General features: G+C 33.4%; 2 protein-coding genes across 2 annotated transcripts; both read left to right on the top strand.

The window, feature by feature from the left end:
- The first annotated feature begins 10,519 nt into the window (after positions 1–10,519).
- Positions 10,520–12,729, top strand: LOC103847929 (probable xyloglucan endotransglucosylase/hydrolase protein 10). Its single transcript, XM_009124942.3, has 4 exons — positions 10,520–11,125; positions 11,224–11,324; positions 11,916–12,109; positions 12,195–12,729. The coding sequence occupies exons 1-4, from the start codon at positions 10,930–10,932 to the stop codon at positions 12,595–12,597; spliced, it is 894 nt and encodes a 297-aa protein (XP_009123190.1). The 5' UTR covers positions 10,520–10,929; the 3' UTR covers positions 12,598–12,729.
- A 9,995-nt stretch (positions 12,730–22,724) lies between these two features.
- On the top strand, positions 22,725–23,402 carry LOC117126790 (ATP-dependent DNA helicase PIF1-like). The gene is made up of 2 exons (XM_033275902.1): positions 22,725–22,743; positions 22,828–23,402. Exons 1-2 carry the CDS (start codon positions 22,725–22,727, stop codon positions 23,400–23,402), a joined length of 594 nt encoding a protein of 197 aa, XP_033131793.1.
- Positions 23,403–26,598: the final 3,196 nt, after the last annotated feature.

Below are 26,598 nucleotides of genomic sequence, written 5' to 3'. Positions count from 1 at the left end.
TGTGTGAAATATAATAACCAGTTATGGTAGTGGCAGGATTGTATTATTACTCGAGACTATATTATAAATAAAGATCTATCTTTCTGAAGCTTCTTCTTCGATCAATGTTATGTTCACTTAAAAACGATATAACACTCATATTACACCTAGACAAACTATCCAAATCCAAATGATGATTAGCATGTATTAATTTTCAAGGTCACAAATCCAGATGTTGTACATATATTTACGTAACATATCCAGTTCTGTCCTAATATATACAAGCTGGAACTCCGGTTTTTTTGAAATCAATCCAGTTATTTAAGGAGTATGGTTGATCAAATAAATTTTTAGTTGGTTATGGCAAAAGACAATCAATACTTAAATTAACTTCAACAAACGATCATCTAATACTCTCTAAAGCTATAGGCACTTCTATTTGGAAAAGAGTCATTCAGGTGTATAACCATTAAATCCAGAGTTTAATTCATGTTTCAATTCTCTTAAATCTAATTAATTTCGACAGGTATTAGGTTGCTATTCACAGAGTTCAATTCATGGTTAACAAATCCAGTCTTTGTCATTATTTTTAGAAGTTAGAGTCATTTAGGATTTAATTCATTTTTAATCAGAACTCAACCTAGGAAATCCGGTTCTACTCTTCTTACAATCACGTATATCAACTATAAATATCATCATGTTTGATCATTATTCATACATAACCATTTTTTTAACTAAATCAATCATGTTATTTTAACTCGTATGGTTGACCTATTCCTATTTTCAATGGTTGATCCATACTTAACCTCACACTTCGATCAACTAATATCATCTAAAGCTTGATTCATTCCTATTCTGAAAACTTAATTAAATCCGGTAAGTATTATTTTGCTATTCATAGAGTTCATACATGGCCACTAAATCCAGTCCTTGTAATTATTTTAAGGATTTAATGCATTCTTAATCAGAATATAACCTAGGAAATCCGGCTCACAATCACATATAAAACTATAAAAATTATTATTGAACACAACACACTAAATAGGCATACATAAACCACGATAACATGCATCAGTATTCATACATAAACCAAGTATACATCAAGTCTTCAAACACATTAACTGAAAACACACAGAAAATCCAAACATAATTCAAAGTACGAGGTAATTAAACAAGCTAAAACATCAACTGATCTTATCACTACAACTGCTCATGGAACTCATATGCCATCACAGCTGCCCCCTTTGCTTCTAAGGTTACATGATCAGCATTGACTGATCGGCAACCCTCCAACCCTCCAATTGAATGGTTCCACATTAGCACCATTGCAGTCATGCCGGAGACGCTGACTTCCATGTTTTGTCCTACTCCTTTTACCCTTTCAATAACCATTGGATCCAAATTATCCTCGTAGGTTGAGCCACACGCATGTTTGAACAGATATGGAAAGGCCTCCGCTATGGGTGTTAGGTCTTTCACAATATCCTTGTCACTCTTAATCGACGTGTTGCAATCGAGGACATAGATTTTCCACTCCTTGCAGTCAATACAAACTCCCACCCAGTGTTTTTTTGTCAAAGTTGAATGGCAGGTAAAACCGACGTATCATACATATTGAATCATTTATATTGTATAGAAAATCCAATGTACCTTTTCGGAACACGTGACCTTCTTTGTTCCTGCACTTGGCGAACTTAGAGTAATTTCTTGACAGAGATGCAGCAAATTTGGTATCAAAGAACTCATCTCTTTTACTCCTTCCACTGTTTGACTATTTTTCTTGAACTGTACGGAGTATACGGGTGACTACATCGACAACCTTCGCGGAGAGAGGACATGATCTTTCAGCGATGTCCTTAATGTCCTCATCCGACACAGATAGTCCAGTCACATTGATAACACTACAATATAAAGCATAGCGTTAAATCCCCTTCTTCAATCCGGTTTATATTACAAAATCGGGATATACATTAATGATGATTAATCCAGTTATTATAACAAAGTCTGGATAAACATATTTGATAATAGATATATGATAGACCATGGACTATAAGTGTTTTAATAACTAATTATTATTATATAGAATCTATTTAGAGTATTTAGAGGTTTAAGTACGTTCTAGAGAAATATGGTGATTTTGGAGCCTTTTGAGGTGTAGAACTGCACATACGCGTCAGATGTCTAGCTATGGATGGAGACCTTTTCACCGTTATATTAAGCTCTTATTTTGACACAAGATATATTTTTGCGCTATCTTTCCATTGCCGCCGGTTTGAGGTCAATCAGCATACTGTAGCAGAAGTTATGCCCGTTTTACTGAGGAGTGGTCAGTCTGCCTCGTGAGAGAAAGCTGCTGAGTTTCACAAAAGAGTGAAGAGGATACATGATCCTGTGAAGATTGTGGTTCCATGCGCTGTGGTTGAAGTTGAATCTCCTATTCCACCTGATTGAAGTATGCAGCTCAGTCCTTACATTGGGGTACTTGATGATCCTCTACATGCAGAAGCTTCTCAGAGAGGGTTGCGATTTAGAGATGAAGTCGATAAGAGCCCAGCAGAAGCAATATCGATCGACACCGACCAGATACCATCGAATGACATCAACAAGCCGGCATCGATCAACGCTAACCCTTCTCCATCGATCGACAGTGGACGTGTATCAGAGCAGAAGGAGTTCAATGTGTGTGGAAATCTTAGGGATGTAAATACCACCATGCGATCAGACAAGTCTTGGGGGAAAGAAGAGGAGGAATTGGAAGAAGAGAAAAAGGATCAAGGATGGTCCTCAGGTATCATTGACCCCTCACTTCTCAGATTGTGTCAGAAAATCCAGAGTGCGCAGCAGGTGCTTCTCACAGCCATTTGCAAAGCTTCGAGCACTCCTTATTGATTAAATGATAGACAAAGGAGAAACGTCTATGGAGAAGGCTTTCACACAAGAATGATAAAGCTTCAGAGAGCAGACCTTGATACTTGTTTTGGAGCATGTTCTCATTCTCATCTGGACAAAATCAGATATCCAAAGTCAAGCTAAATGACTATAACAAAGCGCTGAGTGGGAGGTAACCCACTATTAGGTAATTTCTTTCAGTTTAGTTTAGATTGTTACTGATTCAAGTTTTTATTTATTGCAGTTTAAAAAAAACAAGGATGAACAGTAATGATGGGACTGTAGCAACCGAACTATAGCAGAGGCACTGTAGCATCGATTGACAATGTAGCAAAGAAATCGATCGACACTGTAGCAAGGAAACCGATCGACACTGTAGCAAGAAATCGATCGACACTGTAGCAAGGAAACCGATCGACACTGTAGCAGTCACTGTTCATAAAAAAAATTGAATTGGTTTTATTAGTTATCTATTACTAACTTGTAGTGTTTTATTTATGTTAGGTAAAAGAAAAAGAACTGAGGAAGACGAGTTTGCAAGAGGTTCGACGATGGCTGCGCAGCATCGATCGACAGAGCATCACTAGCATCGATCGATCACCACTTAAATGTGTCGATCGACAAAGCTTCAAGAGTATTGATCGCCGCTTAACTGTGTTGGTCGACACTCACATCAAAAGCAGGTATACCGTTTTTCCTTGTTACATATTGTCCTTATAATTTATTTCCCCACCAATCTTAGACTGTATAAGACTGGTCACAGTGTTGTTTAATTTTGGGGAGGTTCTACTAATATTGTGCTTTAGTTAGCTATTTAGAAGAAAAAAAGATCCGAGTAGACGATTCCTCAGCATATCGACCGATGAGACCAGCTCGATATCGATCGATAGCACTTCAGATCCAACGATCCATTGTCTCTTCATTGTGTCGAATGATTGCTCTAGCCATCGACCAATGAGAGACCATGTCGCTATCAGTCGACAGCATTTCATCAACATCGATCGATTGTCACTTCATTGTGTCGATCGACACTGAGCAGGTTATCGTTCTTACTCATTAAATTATGTACTTATGTTTATGTTATTACCATAACTCCGACTGGATATACACTGGAGACAGTGTAATTTAAGCCTGAGGGGATGTTGACTGATATTAGTGTGTTCATGAGTCTTATCAAAATGTTTTAAAAAGTTTTATTGAGTCAAGAAAGGGATAATGAACTTATTAGATTTTTGCTTGTTATCTAACCACTATTTAGCACCATTCTAGACTTACTAATTGCAGATAATATTAACGATACTAAAGTGGATCAACCTGTCAACTATTCACACTTGCTGAGATTGTTTGAAAGAACCAAAGCTGACCTCCAACACTAAACCTGACACAACTGCTTGTCTTGAGGTTTGGTATACATGGGATCAGATTCTTCAAACAAGTCTGGAAGGTAAAGCCTTGTGTAGATTTATCACCTTTTCTCTCTTTATTTCGATCCTAGATTTATAGGTAGAGATATTTTTTTTTAAATAATAAATAACGAAAAAGAAAGAAAAATATAAAAAATAAATTATATATATAGGTGTTAGTTAGGTGGAATCCGAACAGGACTTGGTGGCTACAACCATTAAGGCTTGCTTCATAAGGATTCCAACAAAAAGAGTTCGAACGGGACTTGGTGGCGGCAATCATCAAGGTTCGATTCACATGAATTCTTGGATATAGGTCAAAAAGAAGTGAATAGGACCTGGTGGCAACCACCATTAAGGCTTGATTCATGGAAGCCTGTCCAATCTTGGTCAATAATCTTGCAATATAAGCAGATTTTGACTAAAGAGAGAAATTAGTAGGGAGAAAGGATATGAACTAACTTTTACCTGCAGATCCAGATACTTGTTTGAAAATCCTTGCATCATGTGATCGATACTCCCAAGGTAAAGCCTACACTTTTATTTATGTCAAGAAATGAGGTTGGTAGAGGGGAATGTCAGACAAGATTTGCTAAGTTGTTGGCTAGGTGAATTTGGTTGCTAAGCTAGGATATGGTATAATGTGCTTTTGTGATTAGGACTTCTTAGATGTGGATTACAATATTGTAGAGGTGATGATTCTAAGTTTTAAATCATGTGAGTCCCTGCTGTTTTCAAACCTCTTTCAGAGAGGCTGCCCGTTTGTTTTGCTTGAAGACAAGCAAAAGGGTAAGTCTAGGGGAGTTGATAAACCATGGATTTTATCCAGTTTTCAGCCATGGTCTATAAGTGTTTTAATAACTAATTACTATTATATAGAGTCTATTTAGAGTATTTACAGGTTCAGGTACGTTCTGGAGAAATATGGTGATTTTGGAGCCTTTTGAGGTGCTGAACTGCATAGACGCGTCAAATGTCTAGCTATGGATGGAGACCTTTCCAACGTTAGATTGAGTTCATCGTTTGACACAATATAGAGCTTTGCGTTTCATTTCCAATTCCGCCGTTTTGAGGTCAATCAGCATCCTGTAGCAGAAGTTATGCCCGTTTTACTGAGAAGTGTTCATTCTGCCTCGCGAGAAGAAGCTGTGGAGAAGAAAAACGTATGTCGATCGATCGATATGGATGCCAGAATTCGGGCCGAGTATATTTTATGACCGACTGAAGCCTAGAAGCAACCTTAAATTACCAGAATACCCTTGGACGACCAGAAACCCTATTAATGTTATTTATAAGCCATTGTTGACGGCTATGCTATCGAGGCTTTTCGATGTTTCTTGTTCTTAGTTAGGAGAGAAGAGAGGAATTCCTTTAGAGTCCTCTTGGAACTCCATTGTTTTGGTTTTATATTATTTATGCTTTTCATCTATTCATCTATGATTTTTGTGACAAACTTCATGTCTGAATAGGTCAACCTGTTAGGTTTAGGGTTCAAATAGGTTAGAGGGATTAGCCCCAACTATAGATTTGCTAAGTTGTGATATTCATTGATTGATTGTTCCTAATGCTTGTTTTAGCCTTGCTAACTAGAACATGAACCTAAGAATTTGCATGTGTCAAGCATCCTTGATCATCCTGTCCTGAATCTAATCTGTCATGCTAGGACTGCTAGAGAGAGCTAACCGCTGATCTAGGAGACTAGTGAGAATTATCAACATGAGCCTAGGGCTTAACTATAAGCTATCGATCGATATTGTCATCTGACAATCGATCGATATTGTGAAAGGTGTATCGATCGATATCCCTATAGGATCATCGATCGACACTTTCTTGTGATCAAAAGACTACAGTTGAGATCCAAGATCTAGTTAGTTAACCAGTGAAACATTTCCATCGCTGATCACTGTGATTAAGGAGTTGAGCTCTAATATATCATGCATGCAACTGTTAAGCATCTATAGGATTATAATCTCCAACACCTGAATAGAAACTATAGATCTAGCAACCATCCTTCCATCAAACAAACTCCTTGCCAAGCTGAACAAACTGCATTGCATTCACTACTTTATAAACTATTAGCCTAGCTTAATCAAACTGATTAGATTCCCTGTGAATTCGATCCCTAAGTACTACAATTCGACCTCTTATTTGAGAGAGTATAAATCACTCCTTAGGGTAATTTGAGTGATATCAATATATATGTAATAGTAGGTTTTAGTTATTACAATCCGGCTCACATAGACAGATTATGATTAACTTACAATGAGCTGAGAAGCTTCTCCCCTAATTGTTGGAACTTGGTTATAGTCACTTCACTGTCTGGCAACACAAACAGCAACATAGGGGCTTGACGACCATGACCCACTATGTTATGTCCACATTCGTAATCAGCCATTAAATTGGAGGGAAATATTTTTTGTCTCTTTCTTTTCCTACAAACGTTATTTCCCTCCACATTCTCCTCGCCTTCGTCATGCGCAACATTTAGATCTGCAGCTAGCCTTACTGTCCCTAACTGCTCATTACAAGGACTCTTCTCCTGCTGAGTGAGACCGAGTGAAAAACTAGGAATTTCGGGTACTTGTTCATTTGTCGCATTGTCGGGTACCTAGTAACCATAATTATGTCATTTAGTTTTTACAAAAAAAATCTCAATCACCATCTCCTATATCTAGTAAGACACCATGAGCTTACAAACTGACCTTTATCTCATTGACTCCATCCTTCCTCATATGAGTGTGGCTCGATGCTGATAGAGCAGTCCCGTTGTTCTGTGGATCAATAGTGACGTTGGCCTCGGCTCCAACGTTTTGACGTCCATCAGCAACGCCGACCTCCTAATTGTTTGTTTCAAATATTCTATTAAATCATTACCCGAGAATTACATTATTAGTAAATTAGTTAGTTGCATACTCACCTGAACCTGGATGTTCTGGCGCGGAGGCATCGTGTACTGTTTGATGCTTCCCATAACGTTTCGAATGGTATTCCGATAAAACTCATCCTCTACACTTCCTCCACCTACTAGATTTCTCGGGGCAGTTGGTGTGACTATAGGAACTGCTGGAGGATGTGTTGATGTTCCTACTGCTTCCTTAAGAGCCAAGCTAATCTGCCCCTGAATTTCCTCTTTTATTTTCTCCATCCATTCTCCCACCTCTGTTTTTATGGCCCCATGCTACACTCCTATCTTTGTGATCATATCATTAACGGCTCTCATTGTAGACGGCACATTCCCATCAATCCTCATCAGATCCGGCTTTATCATATCCATCAAACCAGCAGCAGCTTCACAATTTCCTCCATCTACAGCGCTTGGTCTCACTGGTGCTTTTCTACATTTCTTCTCTTTACCTCGTTCTTTTGCATCCCCTCTCATCCTCTGCACATCTGCCTTTGTCACTCCACCTTTAAACATAGAGGCACAAAACTTATAGCCTTGATTTATAAGCTTCACTAGATTGTCCACCCCAACATCTTCCACATCATTAGACCAACCGAGTGTACTCTCATCCAATGGTCGGGTTGGATCTTCATCAATTATGCTCTTCACATATACCTGCAATGCAACATAAACCACCAGTTGAGCAACACATGTTACTCTCATTTACGGACATAATAATCACACTTCATATATATTTTCGGTAGCTCTTGGATATGACCACCTCAACTTTACTTTTTTTTTAGTAAGTCGAGAACCAATTAAGCGTTTTGAGTTCCCGATGAAGAAGCGTGTAGAAAATAGCAAATCTCAGACATCATTGCTTGTGTGGAGTACGTCTTTCTCTAGTAGCTAATAGGGGAGCATATGTTAAGCACATGAGCACAGAGAATGTCAGCTAATGCTATCCACCTAGTATTAGGGGTATAAATGGAATATTCACCTTTCTCATAATTTGTCAAAACAACATGGTCAGTTACCTAATTACCAACCCTTTTATGGTTATACACCTAAATGACTAATAATAATAACAAGAAAAATTACTTAGAATAACTCTAATTAATCTAAAAATTACTAGAATGACTCATATTAAATTTTAATTACTAGACTAAAATGAGATACTAGCAAATTTACCAAAAACCCATTTCTAACTTGATTAACTACAAGTTTGCCTTTATAGTAAGTTAAAAAAATGAAAAATATAGGTTAAATAATAAAAATAATAATAATTAGAAAAGAAGGTGACGACAAAAATTAAATTAGAAAAGAAGAAAAGAGTTTCTCGGGTCTCTCTCACGAGTCACGACGTCGACGAAACTGGAGGTGAAGCCATCTCCAATCGAGAGTCGCCGTCATCCTTATCCCACTCCGGAAATATCTACTCCGATGCTGTCGTGGTTGATTTTGGCACCTCCTCGCCAAGTCGTCATCGTCCCTGTCGTGTAAGCCCTAGGTCCGATTTGTCTTTCCTTTTAAATCGACGAAATTGAAATTGTAAGTGCTAAATCTATCCAATTCCAAGTTGTTATTACACATTTTTAACATATTGTTTGGTTGAGCGTTTAGTTTCAAAAACCCTAAATCCCAATTTCAACATTCCTTCCCCTTTGAAATCGATAGCCTGTTTTTTTTGTTCCATAATTAATTTGGTTATGACAGGTTGTTTTATTATTGTTTTATTGATTGTGAAAGTTTGTAGACTCTAATTCCTAGTTTAGAGATAATGAACCTGTTTATATAAAGTCTAGATATTTTTTAGTTGCTGCTCACGCAGCTACTGTGAAATCTGGTTCTTGTAAAGTCATCATCTTTGAAAACTGATATAAAGTGATCCTGGTGTTACATGTCCCCATAAAAAGTTGACTTAAACTTATAATGATGAAAATGAAGAACTTAGGCAACAGTCGCATACAATTTTACCTGCATTTGTTCTGTTATAACGTTAAAACAATGATGTCTTCTCAGGTGCGAGCTGTCACTGTCCATGCAACGAATAAATACTCTGTGTCTGCATCGCTTGACAGTGCTTGGTGCTTCTATGATATGTCCTCCGGTTTATGCTTTGCCCAGATTCGGAAGAAGATGGGTTTGTTCTTGTTGATGTTTCATCTTCTAGGTCTCATGGAGAAAGGCTCGTCTACAGTTTGCATCTTCAAATGGGAAACATAAATAATCACGAGCTGACGTGCGAAGAGCTAAGCCAGAGAATGTTATACTTGTATGAGGAATGCGGAAACTTGTTTAGATAATAATCTGTTCTTGTTTCTTTTAGTTATGTCGTCTGTTTCTCAACATGTAACATTCATGTAGCCGAGTTGTTTCGTTTATTTTCTTGTTGAAATCAATGATCGATTATCACATTTACATGCTACTGAATATTGACTGATTACTATGAAACTCACTAATATTATATAATGAACTGTCTGCATTGCTTGACAGTTCGTGGTGCTAAGTATACTATTTTTAATTAGCTTTGGTAGCTTAAACTTATTTTTGCTTTGAGCATCTCTAAACAAATTCATTATCTCTATAGAAGTGATTAAACCACCACGAAAGAGAATAACTTGATGAAGAAAAAAAGAAAGATAAAAGAGATGATGACAAGTACCAAAAATTACCTAATTCTGATATTATTTAACCTAAAAATAAACAAGATTTGAAATTAATGTAAACCGGATCAAAATTAGATATTAAATTAAATCTGATATACATAAACCCAAATTTCCGTCAATAAATCTTCCACAACATAAATTAAAAAGTCTGCCACCATATAAACAAAAAATCTACCAACAATTTTAAATCATATATATAACTTTGCCGTAAAAAAATAAGTCGAACATAAAAAAATAAGTTGACCACAAAAACCTACCATTCATAACAAATCTGCTACCTCATTTGACAGATATATTCATAAAAATCTATTTTCTATTTAAATCGGACAATTAACTCTGCCGTGTAAACAAATCTCACGTTTTAAAAAAAGTCTGTCACCATTTTAATGGTAGATTTATTTTTTCATACAGATTTTATAAACAAACATATTATTCGATAGATTTATTCTTTTGAAAATAAATCTGCCGTCGATCAGATGTAAGGGTATTTTCGTAATAATTTTTTGGGCAGGGGCATTTCGACCAAAAAAATATTCTAATAATTTTCAAAAAATATGAGTCATTCTAGTAATAACTCAATCAATTTGTGTCATTTTAGTAAACTTCCCTAACAACAATAATAATATTTTTTTCTGCTTCCATTTCTATGTACCAAGGTAATATAACTCTTTTTACCCCAGGGTCTTTAACATTACATCAATGATATTGTAAACTCTTGTTATTCGTCTACCTTTAACTAAAATATTGAATTATAATTTAATATTATATTATGATATATTATTATAAAAGATTTATCAATGTTATTGTTCTAAACTCACAAATAGAGTTAATTCATGCCTGAATTTTGGTCTATATCAAATATTCAAAAGCAAACATATAATTTAACTATGAATTGCTATGAAGTAAACAACAAACATTCTTTTTTTCCTTCAAAAACAAAGCCTTCAAATATTCCGACGTAAGTATGTATTCTCTTTGCTTCTCCTCAAAGATATTCTTTGTATATGAACACAATCCATTCAAACACTTTTCGTGGAATATAAAATGTATATATACTGATGCCTGATCAGACGTCCAACTCAATCTCGTGCATTTTAATAATTTAATGACGTCCGTAAAGCGGTCAAAATCATTTGTACTTCTAATTTATTTAATCTCAAGTTTGCTATTACGGGTCTCAGAAGCGTCCGTTGTTTCATCCGGAGATTTTAATAAGGACTTCCTCGTCACATGGTCTCCAACCCACGTTAACACCTCCAGCGATGGTCGATCAAGAACTCTTAAGCTTGATCAAGAATCTGGTACATAATAATATGCTCATTTACCGTCACAAACTCTTTTTGACTTTGTATTCATTATCCATAACTTATATATATTTCGATTTCATATGCATACGTAGGAGCTTCCTTTTCTTCCATCCAGACGTTCTTGTTCGGAAAAATAGATATGAAGATCAAACTAATTCCTGGACCTTCTCAAGGAACCGTGGTTGCTTATTATGTAAGAAACATTCTCTCTCTCTCCAGGGCCGGGCCTGGCTAAAAGCTGATCAAGCATATGCTTGGGGCCCTGAAGTTTATAACTATATTAAGGGCCAACAATTTTGACAAAAGCGCAGCCAGTTCTACTGATCTTTGAAAAAATCAGAGGTTCAAGGTCGCCTGTTCGAATTTGTGCTACATGATTTTTTTTTTTTCAAACATAAGTTACTGAAAGGCCAAAAATGTATTATGTGCTTGGGGCCCCATAAAACTCAGGCCCGTCTCTCTCTCTCTCTCTCTCTCTCTCTCTCTCTCTCTCTCTCTCTCTCTCTCTCTCTCTCTCTCTCTCTCTCTCTCTCTCTCTCTCTCTCTCTCTCTCTCTCTCTCTCTCATCCATCCCAATGTTTAGACTTGGTCCAGAGCATTAGCAAATATATTTGTTCAGATTTTGGGAGAAACTTTTAGGCCTTTCTCTACAAAAACAAAAAAAAAAGAACATATTAAAAGAGGCACAAGTTTGTGCTGGATATATATATAGAAAAAATCAAAACCACCATACGTAAATCTCATAATGATAATCTTATGATTAATCTTTAAAACATTTGATCAGATGTCCTCGGACCAGACCAACCGGGATGAGATAGACTTTGAATTCTTGGGAAACGTAAACGGGCAGCCTTATATTCTTCAGACTAATATCTATGCCGATGGAGTTGACAATCGTGAAGAAAGGATCCATCTCTGGTTTGACCCAACCAAGGACTTTCACACCTATTCCATCTTGTGGAACGTTCACCAAATTGTGTAAGATTCTTTAGCCAAAATCTGTTTCACTACGTACTCTAAGAAGTAAGATGCGTAAAAATGATGTTTTGAGGGGTGGTTTTAGGTTTATGGTGGATCAAATTCCGATAAGACTATACAGAAACCATTCAGAGAAAGGAGTAGCCTATCCAAGGTTGCAACCTATGAGTATAAAAGTGAGTCTATGGAACGGTGAGAGCTGGGCTACAAGTGGTGGGCATGAGAAAGTTGATTGGTCAAAGGCTCCATTTGTGGCATCCTTTGGGGATTACAAGATAGATGCTTGTATTTGGAAAGGCAACCCAACATTGTGTAACGAAGAGAACAATGAAAATTGGTGGAACAAAAATGAATTCAGTTCTTTGACAAGAGTGCAAAAGAGATGGTTTAAATGGGTAAGTAAGTACCATTTGATTTATGATTATTGCCAAGATTATGCAAGGTTCCATAACAAGCTCCCCAAGGAATGTTCTCTTCCTAAATATTAAAGATTGAATTTGCATTTGCTCTTCAGCTTTTATTTTATATTCATTAATTATACTTTTTTATCTATTTTCTAAATGTGTTTGTTCTTCGTTTGTAAAAGTATATATAATTATACATACTGGTTTTCGTGATATGATGCGAGTTGATTCAATCAAAACACGTTAGAATCACTACTACTTGTCTTTGGTACCGTACCTTTGGCATAGAAATTGATCTTGCTTAAATTTCCAATTATGCCTCATAAGCTTTTCAATCTCTTGTAAATCATATACTTCTTTTTGTCATCGTCACTTAATGATATCACTCAAATTACCCTAAGGAATAAATTACTCTCTCAAATAAGAGGTTCAGATGTAGTACTTAGGGATCGAATCCACAGAGACTCTAGGATTACACAATAGATTTATAGTCTTTGAATTAAAGCTAGATTAATAGGTTTTAAAGCAGTAAATGAATTGGTGAGCAAGGTAATTGCTCTATTGGTTTGATTTGAGGTTGTTAACAGTTGGGGAATATAGCTAGATTTATGTATATTCTGAGGTATGATAAGTAAATAACTTAATTTGGGGTTTTAAGGGTTTATTGATATTAATTGTTCTCGAACTCAAACTTAGGGATTAACCCGGGCTACGCCCGGGATTTTTTATTTTTTTCTAATTTAAGTTGTTAAATCATTTATATTTAGTTTATGATATATATATATATATATATTTATATAAATGTTAAGATGCATGTCATAATTAAAATTTGTTTTTAAATTTTAACACGTTACACTAACATATTTTTTACTATTTAAATATTTTTTTGTAATTTTGTTGGCTATCTAGTTATCATATTTAGCAAAACTATATGTTGAGTGTTGGAATAAATGTTTTAGATATTTAATTAAACTGCAGAGTATTTTTGGATCGACCACATGCTCAACAATCGATTGATCCGTAAAAAGATGGTTGATCTCTTTGGCCAGGTAAGTACAATTTTAGCAAAAATATCTTTGATTTTCAAAGATTAAGTATATAACTATTGTTTTGAATATTGTTTATGTAAATATTTTTTGTGATGTTTGAATTTGTGATGTTCGTATACTTAACCTAGATGATATTGATGTTTAACTATTTCTTGTTTTCTGGAAATAGAAAATAATGATATATCAAAACGTATCTAATACTTGTTAAATGATAGTATAATGTAAATTACATCCATTATTTGAAAATAACCATTTGTTGTTTTTATTTTTTTTTAAATCAGAAATTATTTTTATTTAAAAACATTATTCATATAAAATATAATAGTTTAAGTTTGGAAGATTAATCTATATATATAAATTATGTATATTTTTTAAAAAATAATTTAAGATATTATATATTGAGTAACTGAATAAAAGCTGAATTTCTTATCTTGAAAATCAAATATTTATATTTTTGTCTTCACGTTATACTCACCAATCCATCATTGATATTTATAACTCTGTATGTTTTTAAAAAAACTTAGTTTTAAGTAATAAACGAATTGAATAAATTAAATTCATCACCTATAATGTTCTGTAAACTATATTTGAAAACTCTCTAAAATTATATTTTAAGCTTAATATTACTATTATTTAATTTAATTTATTTTAAACATAATATATGCTAAACCAACTTAAATTATATTTACAATAGGATCATCCTAAACCAATTAATAAACCAAAAACAATACTAAACCAATATGAACCAATACCTGATTTGGTGAGGAAAGAAGTGTTTCGGGATAAACGCTTGAATGAATATTAACAATAAAATAATAGATTAGATTACTTTAAATTTGTAAGAATACCTTTGAGTCTATGAAAAACTATTCAATTCTCATGAATAAGTTTGGCGTTTGGAAGTTGCGGGTTTCCCAACAATGAATCCACCTAATAAAAAGTTCGTTGTTATAAAAAATATCTTTCAAGGTCATTAAAGGTTTTTGGGGTGGCAAGAGTTGATGGTGGAACCATTTTTTTGCTCGAGTGATTTGAAGTTTACCTTGATAGTGTGAGGTTGATGTTGATGGAATAATGAGTTTTATAGGGACTTTCTTGATGTAAAACTATACATTTTTATTTTTTTTATTTAATGTGGTAATTCCATTTTTATATAATTTACTACCATTTTAAGATAGATGTACATTTTAAGATAGATGCTTAAATTTTAATGTACTTTTTCTATTTTTTTAAATGTTTATTTCCATTCTTATATTTTGTTTACGTAATATCTATATTTTATATTTTAAAATAGATATTTAAATCTTAATGTACTTTTTCAATTTTTTCAAATTGTGTATTTACTTATATTATATATTTTACATTTTAAGATAGATGTTTAATGCTTAATGAACTTTTTCCATTTTTTAAAACAAATTGTGTATTTACTTATTATTATATAGATAATTCATATATTATATATTTACATTATTTACTTATTATTTATAGATAATTCATATATTATATATTTAATGCTTAATGTTTATTTCCATTTCATGACTTTTTATTTACTTAATATCTCTATTTTACATTTTAAGATAAATGTTTAAATCTTAATGTAGGTTTTCCTTTTTTTTGTAAATTGTATATTTCCATTTGTTATACTTTCTATTTACGTAATATCTATATTTTAAATTTTAAGATATATTTTTAAATCTTAATGTAATTTTCCATTTTTTAAATTGGGTATTTACTTATATTATATATTTACTTATGATTTATTTTTCTTTATATTGTGTATTTCTATTTCTTAAACTTTCTATTTACTAATAATTTTATATTTTAAGATAGATTTACATTTTAAGATAGATATTTAAATACTAATGTACTTTTTCCATTTTTTAAAATTGTGTATTTCCTTTTCTTATACTTTCTATTTGGGTAATATCAATATTTTACATTTTAAGATAGATTTTTAAATCTTAATATACTTTTCCATTGTTTTTAAGTTGTGTATTTCTTTTTCTTATACTTTATATTTACTTAATATCTATATTTTACATTTTAAGATAGATGTTTAATATTTAATGTACTCTTTCCATTTTTTAAAAATTGTGCATTTACTTATTATTGTATATATTATTCGTATATTTATATATTTATAATATTTACTTATTATTTATTTTTCTATATATTGAGTATTTCTCTTTCTTATACTTTATATTTAGTTAATATCAATATTTTATATTTTAAGATAGATGTTTAAATATTAATGTATTTTTCCATTTTTAATGTAAAACGGCAATGTTTAATAGAAGAACTTGGACAAATAGTCAAATAGTTATATTTATGTTTTTTTCATTTTTATATAAAATGGTAATGTTACATTATGGAGATAAGCCATTTTTTTAGTGAAAATGGTAATCTTACATATGTTTAATGTAGTTTTTCATTTTTTTATGTTGTATGTTTACATATTTTTTTTTTAAAATAAAAATGTAAAATGGTAATCTTACATATGTTTAATGTAGTATTTCCATTTTTTATGTAGTATTTTTACATATATTTATTATTTTCAAAATTATATATAATTTTTTTTTTTTTATAAAACGGTAATGTTACATTATGAAGATAAGCCGTCTTTTTTTTAAGTGAAAGATGGTATCTTACATATTTTTAATGTAGTTTTTCCATTTTTTTGCTGTATGTAAAACTATATTTTTTTTTTATAATTTTACACATTTTTAATGTAGTTTTTTACATATTTTTTACATATTATTTATAATTTCCGAAAATTAGTAATATTAAAATGTAAAACTATATTTTATGCCACGTGTCATCTTTCGGGAGAAGTTTTTTTTGCTGATGTGGACGCTCTATGGAGCCTCAAAAGGTCCATTTTATTAGTATCTTTTTTATAAAACGGTGTTACATTATGGAGATAAGCCGTCTTTTTTTTTAAGTGAAAAATGGTAATCTTACATATCTTTAATGTAGTTTTTCCATTTTTTATGATGTATCTTTATATATTATTTATAATTTTCGAAAATTAGTAATATTTTAAAATGTAAAACTATATTTTATGCCACGTGTCATCTTTCGCAAGAAGTTTTTTTTGCTGATGTGGACGCTCTATGGAGCCTCAAAAGATCCCTTTTATTAGTATAGATTATCTAATATGGATCTCGGATTTCAACTTGTGTATGTTAATCACGAGAAAGTGTCAATTGTGATTTGTAAAGAAATCGATCAATACACCTTTCAAAATAAGGATCGACAGAACTGTCGTCGCATCGATCGATGCTTCTTTTAGAAAGATTTACGAGCGGGTTTTGATTAGTGTTCTCTAACTTACTAGACCAAATTTCGTGTGTATCTAGTCAGTTAGATCATACTAGTTTAGTTTCAGGTAAAAGGACAAGTTCTCACTTGCACCAATCAGTCCTAAGGATTCAGGGTTTATCAACCCTAAGCTTAGTAGTAAGAACAACTACTGAAACTGAAACTCCTTACGTCTTTCACGTTGGTGGGTGTTGGCAGACCGGTCATAACTTCGATTTTAGCTCGATCTACTACTATACTAGCTGCTGAAACTTTGTGCCCCAGAAAAATTCCATCATTTACCATAAAGTGGCATTTCTCCCAATTCATTACGAGATTCTTCTCCTCACATCTTCTAATACTTTGCACAAGTTGTGAAGGCATGATGTAAAATCGGATCCATACACCGAGAAATCATCCATAAAGACCTCCATGAAATCCTCGGTTATATCTGTGAAGATAGACATCATACATCTATGGAAGGTAGCAGGAGCATTACAAAGCCCAAAGGGCATCCTGTGGTATGCGAACGTACCATATGGTCAAGTGAATGTGGTATTTTCTTGGTCGTCCGGATGGATAGGAATCTGGAAGAACCCCGAATACCCATCTAGAAAACAGTAGTACTTTTGGTGTGCAAGCCTTTCTAACATCTGATATATGAATGGTAGAGGGAAATGATATTTTCTTGTATCAGCATTGAGCTTCCTGTAGTCTATGCACATCCTGTGACCAGTAACAGTTTGCATAGGGATCAGCTCGTCTTTATCATTCTTTACCACTGTCACTCCTCTTTTCTTAGGAACCACGTGTACTGGACTGACCCAGTTGCTGTTCGAAATCTGATAGATAACTCCTGCATCTAGCAGTACTGGACTGACCCAGTTGTTGTCCGAAATTGGATAGATAACAAGTAAAATCAATAAGTTTATTGTCCCCTTCTTGACTCAATAAAAACTTTTTTTTTAACATTTTAATAAGACTCATGAAATAAACTAATAATAGTAAACCTTCCCCGAGACTTAAACTACATTGTCCCCAGTGTAAATTCTGTTGGAGTTATGGTGATAACTAAAGCAAAAGGACTCAATTTAACAAGTAAGAATGATATACCAGACCAGAATAGATGTCGATCGATGTGAAGATGTTTTCATCGGTCGCGGCAGGTGCTGTTATGTCGAACGATATTTGCAAAGTCTCGTCAGTCGATATTATTGGCAATCATCTACTCGAAATCTTTATATATATATATATATATATATATATATATATTAAACTACTTAACCTAATTCCTAGAAATGGGTTGCCTCTCATTCAACGCCTTTTTTTAAGTCTTAAGCTTGACTTAAGATCCGATATGTCTAATGATCAAGAAGGCATAAATGTAAAGGTCAGCTATTTGGTGGTTTAGCCCAATAATCTTTCACTCGTTGTCCATTCACTTTAAATTCTTTCCCTTTATCATTTTCCGGGATACAACGTTAGCCGAGAGTTATATAACAACACTTGATCATTTGGTTCGAAGTGTCTGGAGATAATCTTTTTATCATGGTATGCTTTTGTCTTCTCTTAATATATTTTTGAGTTCTCATAGGCTAAGTGTCTGATTTCATCCTGCTCGTTAAGCTGTAAGAGTCTCCTTTCGGCAGTTGGTTTAATGTCGAAATTTAATAGTTTTACTGCCCATGCTGTCTTGTGTTCTAGCTCAACTGGTAGGTGACAAGATTTTCCATAGAGCAGGTGAAATGGGGTTGTTCTTAATGGAGTTTTGAATGCAGTCCGGTAAGCCGAAAGTGCGTTGTCCAGTTTTCTAGACCAATCTTTCCTAGAAACTAGACTTGGGCCCCTGCATTGCAATGGGTTTTATTTAATATTTTAATTTAATAAAGAATATTAAAAAATCATTTTATTATTGTTTTAAAATCGTTTTTGCATATGTTATGTGAAATTTATTTTATAGTTAAGAACTCGTTTTCACACATAAGTTTTAGTTAATATTTGTTAGAGCTAGAAAAAACATCCAAACGTAAAAATTTAAACCGGATCCAACCCGAAATAATAATTATAATGAAACAAAAATGAATTTGGAAGTTAAATAAGGCCAAGAAGCGATGACAACATTATACACTTTCTTATGTCGTAATTTAATGCTTTATTAAACTTATACTAGAGCTTGACCCGCGCACCCGCGCGGGTGTTAGTTTTTTATAAATGAATATTTATTTGTATAAGTGATAATATATATTTTAAAATTTACCCGTTTAATTTTTTTTTAATATGACATTTCTAAACAGAATAGTTTTATAGTTTGTATTGAGTAGTTTTATTTTATCATGTAAATCCTAAATTATATCATCTATTTATTTAGAATATGACGTGTAAAGTCACACAAATGTATTTTTATTTTTTATGGATCAAAATTTTATGATTATATATAATAAAATTGTTGTATAAAATGTTTTTGTGGATCACAATTTTATGACTATATATAATAAAATTGTTGTATACTATTTATTATGTATATGTGGAATTAGTAAAATAATTACCGTATAATGTATGTAATTACGAAATGTATATATGAAATTAATTATTTTCAAACACACATATGTATAATAAAAAAGGAAAAGACAAAGAATATTAAAAGTTAGGTTTATTAATTATTGTTGCCATGATTTTTTAGTTAGAATTTAATTTTGGAAATACATTAATTGAAGAAAAAAGACAAAAATCCTAAAAGGTAGGTTAATTAATAACTTCAGTGGCATGCCATTGTAAATATAGTGGAAAACTAAGGGATAATCTAATTTTGTACTCCTCTTTTAATAGATTAGATGATGTTAAATAATTTTCTTGATTCATTATTCATTAATGATATATTTTCATAATAACATTTTAATTAAAATGGATTATAAACTACTACATAGTAAAAATAAAAACGTAATATGATAATGATGAAGCTTGATTTGTTTTTGACTAAACATATATACGGTGACAATAATAATAATCAATTTGTTTTATCAGCAAACATGAAAATATACATATCAAACATGTGTTTGATTTTTGTATAACCAAACAAATAAATATCAATCACAACAACACCCTAAGTTTTGATTGTTGTTAATTTAATAGCTTTAACATCATACTTGTCATCAATTTTTGTTAAAACACTATTAATTAGGTATGTTTAGTTTTGTTAGGGTTTATTTTTAAAAGGAAAAATTATATTTTATAAATCTCGTTTTTATTTACAATTAAAAAAATAAAAACTATCAAATACTTTTTTATATTTTTGTTTAGGATTTTAAAAAAGGAAAAGTATTATCATATAAACTTTTACAATTATCTTCTGTTTAGAATTTCAGAAAAATCTTATTGCTATCAAATAATTATTTTTAGTTACTATTAAATAATTTTAAAATTATTATTTTACTGTTCATATCAATACTATTTTGACACTTTGTTTTTTGATTAAATGATTTTTAGTATCATATAAATTATCTCTTAAAATATACTATCAAATAACTTCTTACAATTCACTTTTGGTTATGAGTTAAAAAATATGATACAAATCTCTTTTGTTTAGGATTTTTTTTAAAGGAAAAAACTATCAAATTTTTTTTACAGTTTTTTTTTTTATGATCCTCGTATCCGGATCAGCCTCGAGAGGATCCGAGTAGCGCCAATGACCGTCCATCAGAGCTTTGCCGGGGAGCCCGCCAACTCATCCAGCAGGCTTCTCTGTATTGGGCCCAAAGGTCCCTCAAGATAATCACCTCCCAGCGGCACTCGAACCCATGACTTCTCAGGTTGAAAAAAATTTGGTCCATTTCTCGATTTTTTTTTACAGTTTTAGGGTATTAGAAAAGAAAATTAAAATTACATAATCTTTTATAATTATCTTTTTCTAGGATTTAGAAACTAAAATACTATCAAATAATTATTTCCAACAAATATTAACTATTTTTTTCAAAATTTGTTTTTTCAATATCACTAATATTTTTAATTAAATATTTTGAGTATCATATTTATCATTAAATTTTAAAAGTAAAAATTACTTTTACAATTATATTTGGTCAGGATTTAAAGGGAAAAAATTCTTATTTTTTCAGATTTCGTTTATTTAGGATTTTAGGGAAGAAAAGTTATTTTCACATAATGATATATTTTTATTAATACATACACAATTTAATTTTTTTTGTACAAATGTAACAATCATACCGGGTGAAATATTTGAAGTTATTTTTCGTTTATAGTTTTTTAACACAAAATTATCTATTAAAATGAAAAGTTAGTTATTTATAAGAAATATGTTACTTTTAATTTTTGAAAAAAGGAAATTTGCAACTATAATTCGTTTTTGTTTAATATTTTTACACAACTAATATATTTTCAATAAAACAAATGTGTTTAGTTAATTATATATTGTGTCTTATACATAAAAAAATATATTCCTTATATTCACACATACTTATGTACGACAAAAACATCATAATTAAAAAAAAACTTGTGTTAGCATCATAAGATGTAATAATGATGATAAAAAAAAATTGAGCTGTTTAAATAAATTAAAATAAAATACTCAGATAATAATTTTCTTATAAGTACTATTTTTTTGTGAAATAATATGAGGAAACTTAAACCTAAATATAGATGTGAAAATAATTATTATTTTGGTTTATATTTTTGTAGCATACATTTATCTTTTAAAAATGAATGGTTGTTATTTATATGAAAATAATAAGAATACTTTTACATTTTTATTTTCTTAGGTTTTAAAAAAGAAGTGTCACTTAATTTATAGTTAGTTTTTCTATTTGATTTTTATTAAATAATTTCTTGTACTTGTAGAATTTTATAATTCGTTTTTATTTATGATTTGTTTTTAAGAAATTAATATTTCTCTTATAATATCTTTCTTTAGTATCTTTAAAGATGAAAAATATAAAAAAAACTATTTTAAAAGGAAAAAAAAACTTTCAAATATATTTTTACAATTATTCTTTGTTTATAGAATTATAAAAAATTAATCATACTTCAGCACTACAAAATCTGTAGGTATATGAAATTCATTTATCCTTATGGGCACGTCTTCCAGAATACCTTCTGGAATCCTAATAGATCTATCAGCTAAAACAAGAGTAATATTTGTGGGCTTGAATTGAGTTAACCCGAGGGCTACTGCGACGGAATAAGGTATTAAATTCACATTGGAGCCTAGATCTCAGAGAGATCTCTGAAACCACTTATTGTGGATGTTGCAATCCAAAACAAAACTACCAGGGTCTGGTTGTTTAATTGTGATTCTTTCCTGAATCATAGCACTTACTTGCTCAGAAACAATCATCACACTCTCTTTCGATGGTTGGAAACCTCTGGTGACCATATATTTCATGTAATTCTTGATTGGGGGAGAAATCTGAATAGCGTCACTGAGTGGCATCTCTCGACCGTGATTTTTTCAAATGCTTTCTTGCAAATCGTTTTCTCCAATTCTCGCTTAGTCTGCGACTTGTTGGGAGGAAAAAGGGGGGGGGGGGGGTAAAAGTCCTATACACTCTCTCTACTGCTGGTTTGGCAGGAATCGAGTGCCGATCGACATTGTTTCCAGTTTGTCGATCGATATTTATCATAGTCGGTCGATCGACATTATTCCCTTATTGTCGATCGATTTCGACATCTTCTTCCGACATCAATATCCCAGAGGAGTTTCTTATTACTGATGGAGATGATCCAATTGAATCAATTAGCACAGCAGTGTATGGGGATGTTGTTTCCTTACAACATAATAGAGAGCCAAAGTTTTTCCAAGAAAGAGCAATTTTATGTCCCACCAATGAAGATGTCAACAGAATTAACCAGCACATGTTGGATAAATTACCAGGTTATACTATTTATATTGACAAGTTTCTTTTGGCTATTGAAATCGCTTTGAATATTATTTAATTTTTGAGTTTGTAACATGCAGGAGAAGAAAGAATTTACTTAAGCTCTGACTTGATTGATGCTTCTGATAGATTCTCGAGAAATGACCAGGCTCTAACTCCGGATTTCTTAAACACCATCAAGGTTTCTGGTCTGCCAAATCACAGTCTTTGCTTGAAAGTCAGATGTCCGGTGATGTTGCTTAGAAACATTGATCACACAAACGGACTGATGAATGGCACAAGGCTCCATATTACAGAGATGGATGATTTACTGGTAAAGGCGAAAGTGATCACAGGAGAAAAGGTGGGAAGAACTGTGGTCATTCCTAGACTTTCTATTACACCTTCTGATAAGAAATTGCCATTCAAGATGAGGAGGAGGCAGTTGCCTATTGCAGTTGCATTTGCTATTACAATTAATAAGAGTCAAGGTCAATCTCTATCTCATGTTGGTTTGTATCTACCAAGAGATGTCTTCTCTCATGGACAACTATACGTGGCTGTTTCCAGAGTTACATCAAAAAAGGGATTGAAGATTTTGGTTGTTGATGATCAAGGAAAGCTTAAGCGTGAGACAAAGAATGTTGTTTTCAAAGAGATTTTTCAGAATCTCTAATTTTGTTGTTTTCTTTGCTGTGTTTTTCAGATTTAAACTTATTTCAGTTATTTTCAAACAATGTTTACTTAATTTGCAAACGTTGGAAGTGCTATTTTTGTCTCTAATTTATTCATACAAGCAAAAACACACAACAGACTTACAAGCAAACTATATTCTCTTCTTAAACCTACATACATACGCAAAAGTACACAACATACATACAAGTGTATTCACATGTGGTTTCACTCTCTAACAAGCAACATTCGAATTCCATTCCAGACATACCAGCAAGCAACATTCGAATTCCATTCCAGACATACCAGCAAGCAACACTCGAGTTCCATTCCTGACTTCTAAGCGCTAGCTGAGTTCAGTTTAGTGACTTACATGTTATTCCAATGCTAAAGGTTGTTTCTGAATGCACTCCGTGTTCCTTTCCTTAATGTCGTTTCTGAACGTATAACTTTTTTCCAGCGGCTCCTGAAGAATAATACAGAGTTCAATAAGAACACAGTTGTAATAGCGTTTTGTTACGAAAATATATTAAGAGTTTATTTAAAGGGAAGTTGACTCAGATATTATATATTTTAGGACTTATTACCAGAACCATACAAATCTTTTTTTTATTATTGGCATTTTTTAAATGTCAAGCGTGCCCTTTATCCACGTTATGAGAAAAAACGTATTTACGAGAAGGCCATTAATTTTTAACGCCACGTAAGCAAAAATCCGGCGACACGTAGGAATACGCTTCCGTGTTTTCATTAAGTCAACCGTAAAAGAATACGTCTTTCGTTACGGCTGGTATATGTATAAGTTTTGGCTGACTTATAATAAAATAGTTGACTTAGTAAAAAAGGCTGATTTAAGACAATAAGTAAACCACGCGTAAGGGTTGAGTTATATGAATCTAGTTGAGTTATTGGACAACGGCTGACTTACGTACTGACGTTACGGCTGACTTATTCAACGATGGATTGATTTCTGGAAAATTTGGTTGAGTCGTAGTAAAGACACGACTCAGTTATATACCCACGGCTGAGTTAATGAACACCGAATGGCTGGGTTATGGGATGTTTGACGGCTGGGTTATCTTAAATCAGCCGAAACTGGATGGTTTAACATGAAACTCAGCTATATTGTGGTTGAGTTATTAGCGAAAGATTTATTACTAGAATAATATTGTTTTACGGCTGAATTGTTAAACGATATGGTTTGCTTATTGTATTTCATCCTATTTACAGATGGGTTATCGAAAAAGATTAATTACTGAACTAGTATCCACGTTTCGGCAGACTTACTTACTACATGTGGACTGACTTAGGGTGTCTGAGTTATATATTATTTTGGTGGCTGAAAAACCAAATTTCCATGTCAGCTGCCATGTCATTAATTCGGATTTGCCATGTCATCAGTAACGAAAGAACTTCAAAACTAGGTTTTAATCAGCCTGTTCATATTTCTCTCCTCCCCTTTCATACCCGTTATTTCTCTTCTCCATCTATCTCAGTTGGTTATGGATCTGGTTATTATTGTTTCCGGTAACTGGATTAAGAAAAACAAATATGTATTCAACGCTGATAGTAGAGGGTGTAGAGTTCTCCATTTAGATGAGAACTCTACAAATGAAGCTTTCGCAAAGTCTGTTCTCGATGATTACGGATTGAATGAAATGAGTGATCATATTCAGCTAAGCTACATGTTCTCGAATAAATCATTGAAAACAATGGCGCACGACACTCCACCAGTGTACGTGTCCAATACTCGGCAGTTGCAAGGTTTTGTAGCCCTAAAGAAAATCGAACAGCTACGTCTTTGTGTTGAGATTACGGAGAACAAGGACGACGGAGCAAGAGAGAAGACTAAAACAAACTTCAGTTTTAGCTCAGAAGTAGAAGCGTCGGAAGTTGAGTCCAGAGACGATAATTACAGTGGGAGTTACGATGGTTGCAGTTCGGAGAAGGAAGAAGAGGACAATGAGATTGATTGCTCTAGTATTGTGGAAGGAGAAAATCAGAACGTAGGCGGATGTGGGAACCGAAATTCGCACTGTCGATTTCCGTTTAAATAAGGAAACAAGTAGACCCTAATTTCTCAGAGGACCCGGATATCTGCTAATTACCACACGTCAAGCAATCAGAACACGAGAATAACAACGATAAAGTATAAGAAATCGAAAAAGAGAGCAAAGAAGATCTTATTCTGAATTTGCGTATGAGCGTTTACAACAAGGTATAAGCCTGGGCTCGAGAGCTGTCGGCGAGATTCCTAGTTCTTGTCACCCTAAGACGGCTAAACCTAATTGAGTCGCAGCTCGAAATAACAAAAACAGAAAATTGCCTAAATTGCTCTAAGTGCTAAGTTTGCTCTGAAAAACTTCTTTTTCTGCTCCTCGCCTAGGACTCCTTATATACTAGCTCCAAAGTCGGTTTATGCTTTTACTCTTTTGCCCTTAAGCCATCATAGCATAAAAATGGAGATATTCCATTTTTCCCGATCTTCACAATTATCTTCAAAACTTCCGTATTTATCCGCGGAAACTTGACATTTATCCTTCCTTGTGGGCCAAGCGTAAACCATGCTGTGGTTTACAAGCGTAAACCATGCTGTGGTTTACGGGCTTTTGGTTAGAAAATCGTAGGATGGGCCTCGAGTCGTGTTTTAGGTCCCTTTGGGCCGTCTTCCGACTCGACACGTTTACTACGAATTTTCCGCGGTTTCTAATCAGCGAAGTTTGATCGATGAATTAGAATAGCGGGAAACATGGACTGATCTTGCTACGGTCTTCGGGAGATAGCATTCGAAGGTTTGACGAGAATGCAAGGATTGGTGTCGTATCGATGTTCGGAAAGGTTCAATCGCTACACAGCGACCGAACTTTGGCTCGAGCCCGGTCGCTTCGTAGCGACCGAGCGGGACGAGCGCTCGGTCGCTACGTAGCGACCGAGCTTTGGCTTGAACTCGGTCGCTACATAGCGACCGAGCGGGACGATCGCTCGGTCGCTACGTAGCGACCGAGCTTTGGCTCGAGCTCGGTCGCTACGTAGCGACCGAGCGGGACGATCGGTCGGTCGCTACGTAGTGACCGAGCTTGGTCGAGTTCGGTCGCTACGTAGCGACCGAGCGGGACGATCGCTCGGTCGCTACGTAGCGACCGAGCTTTGGCTCGAGCTCGGTCGCTACGTAGCGACCGAGCGGGACGATCGCTCGGTCG

Source organism: Brassica rapa, chromosome A07 (assembly GCF_000309985.2).
Source record: "Brassica rapa cultivar Chiifu-401-42 chromosome A07, CAAS_Brap_v3.01, whole genome shotgun sequence".
Lineage (NCBI taxonomy): Eukaryota > Viridiplantae > Streptophyta > Magnoliopsida > Brassicales > Brassicaceae > Brassica > Brassica rapa.
This window is presented reverse-complemented; position numbering and strand designations above follow the sequence as displayed.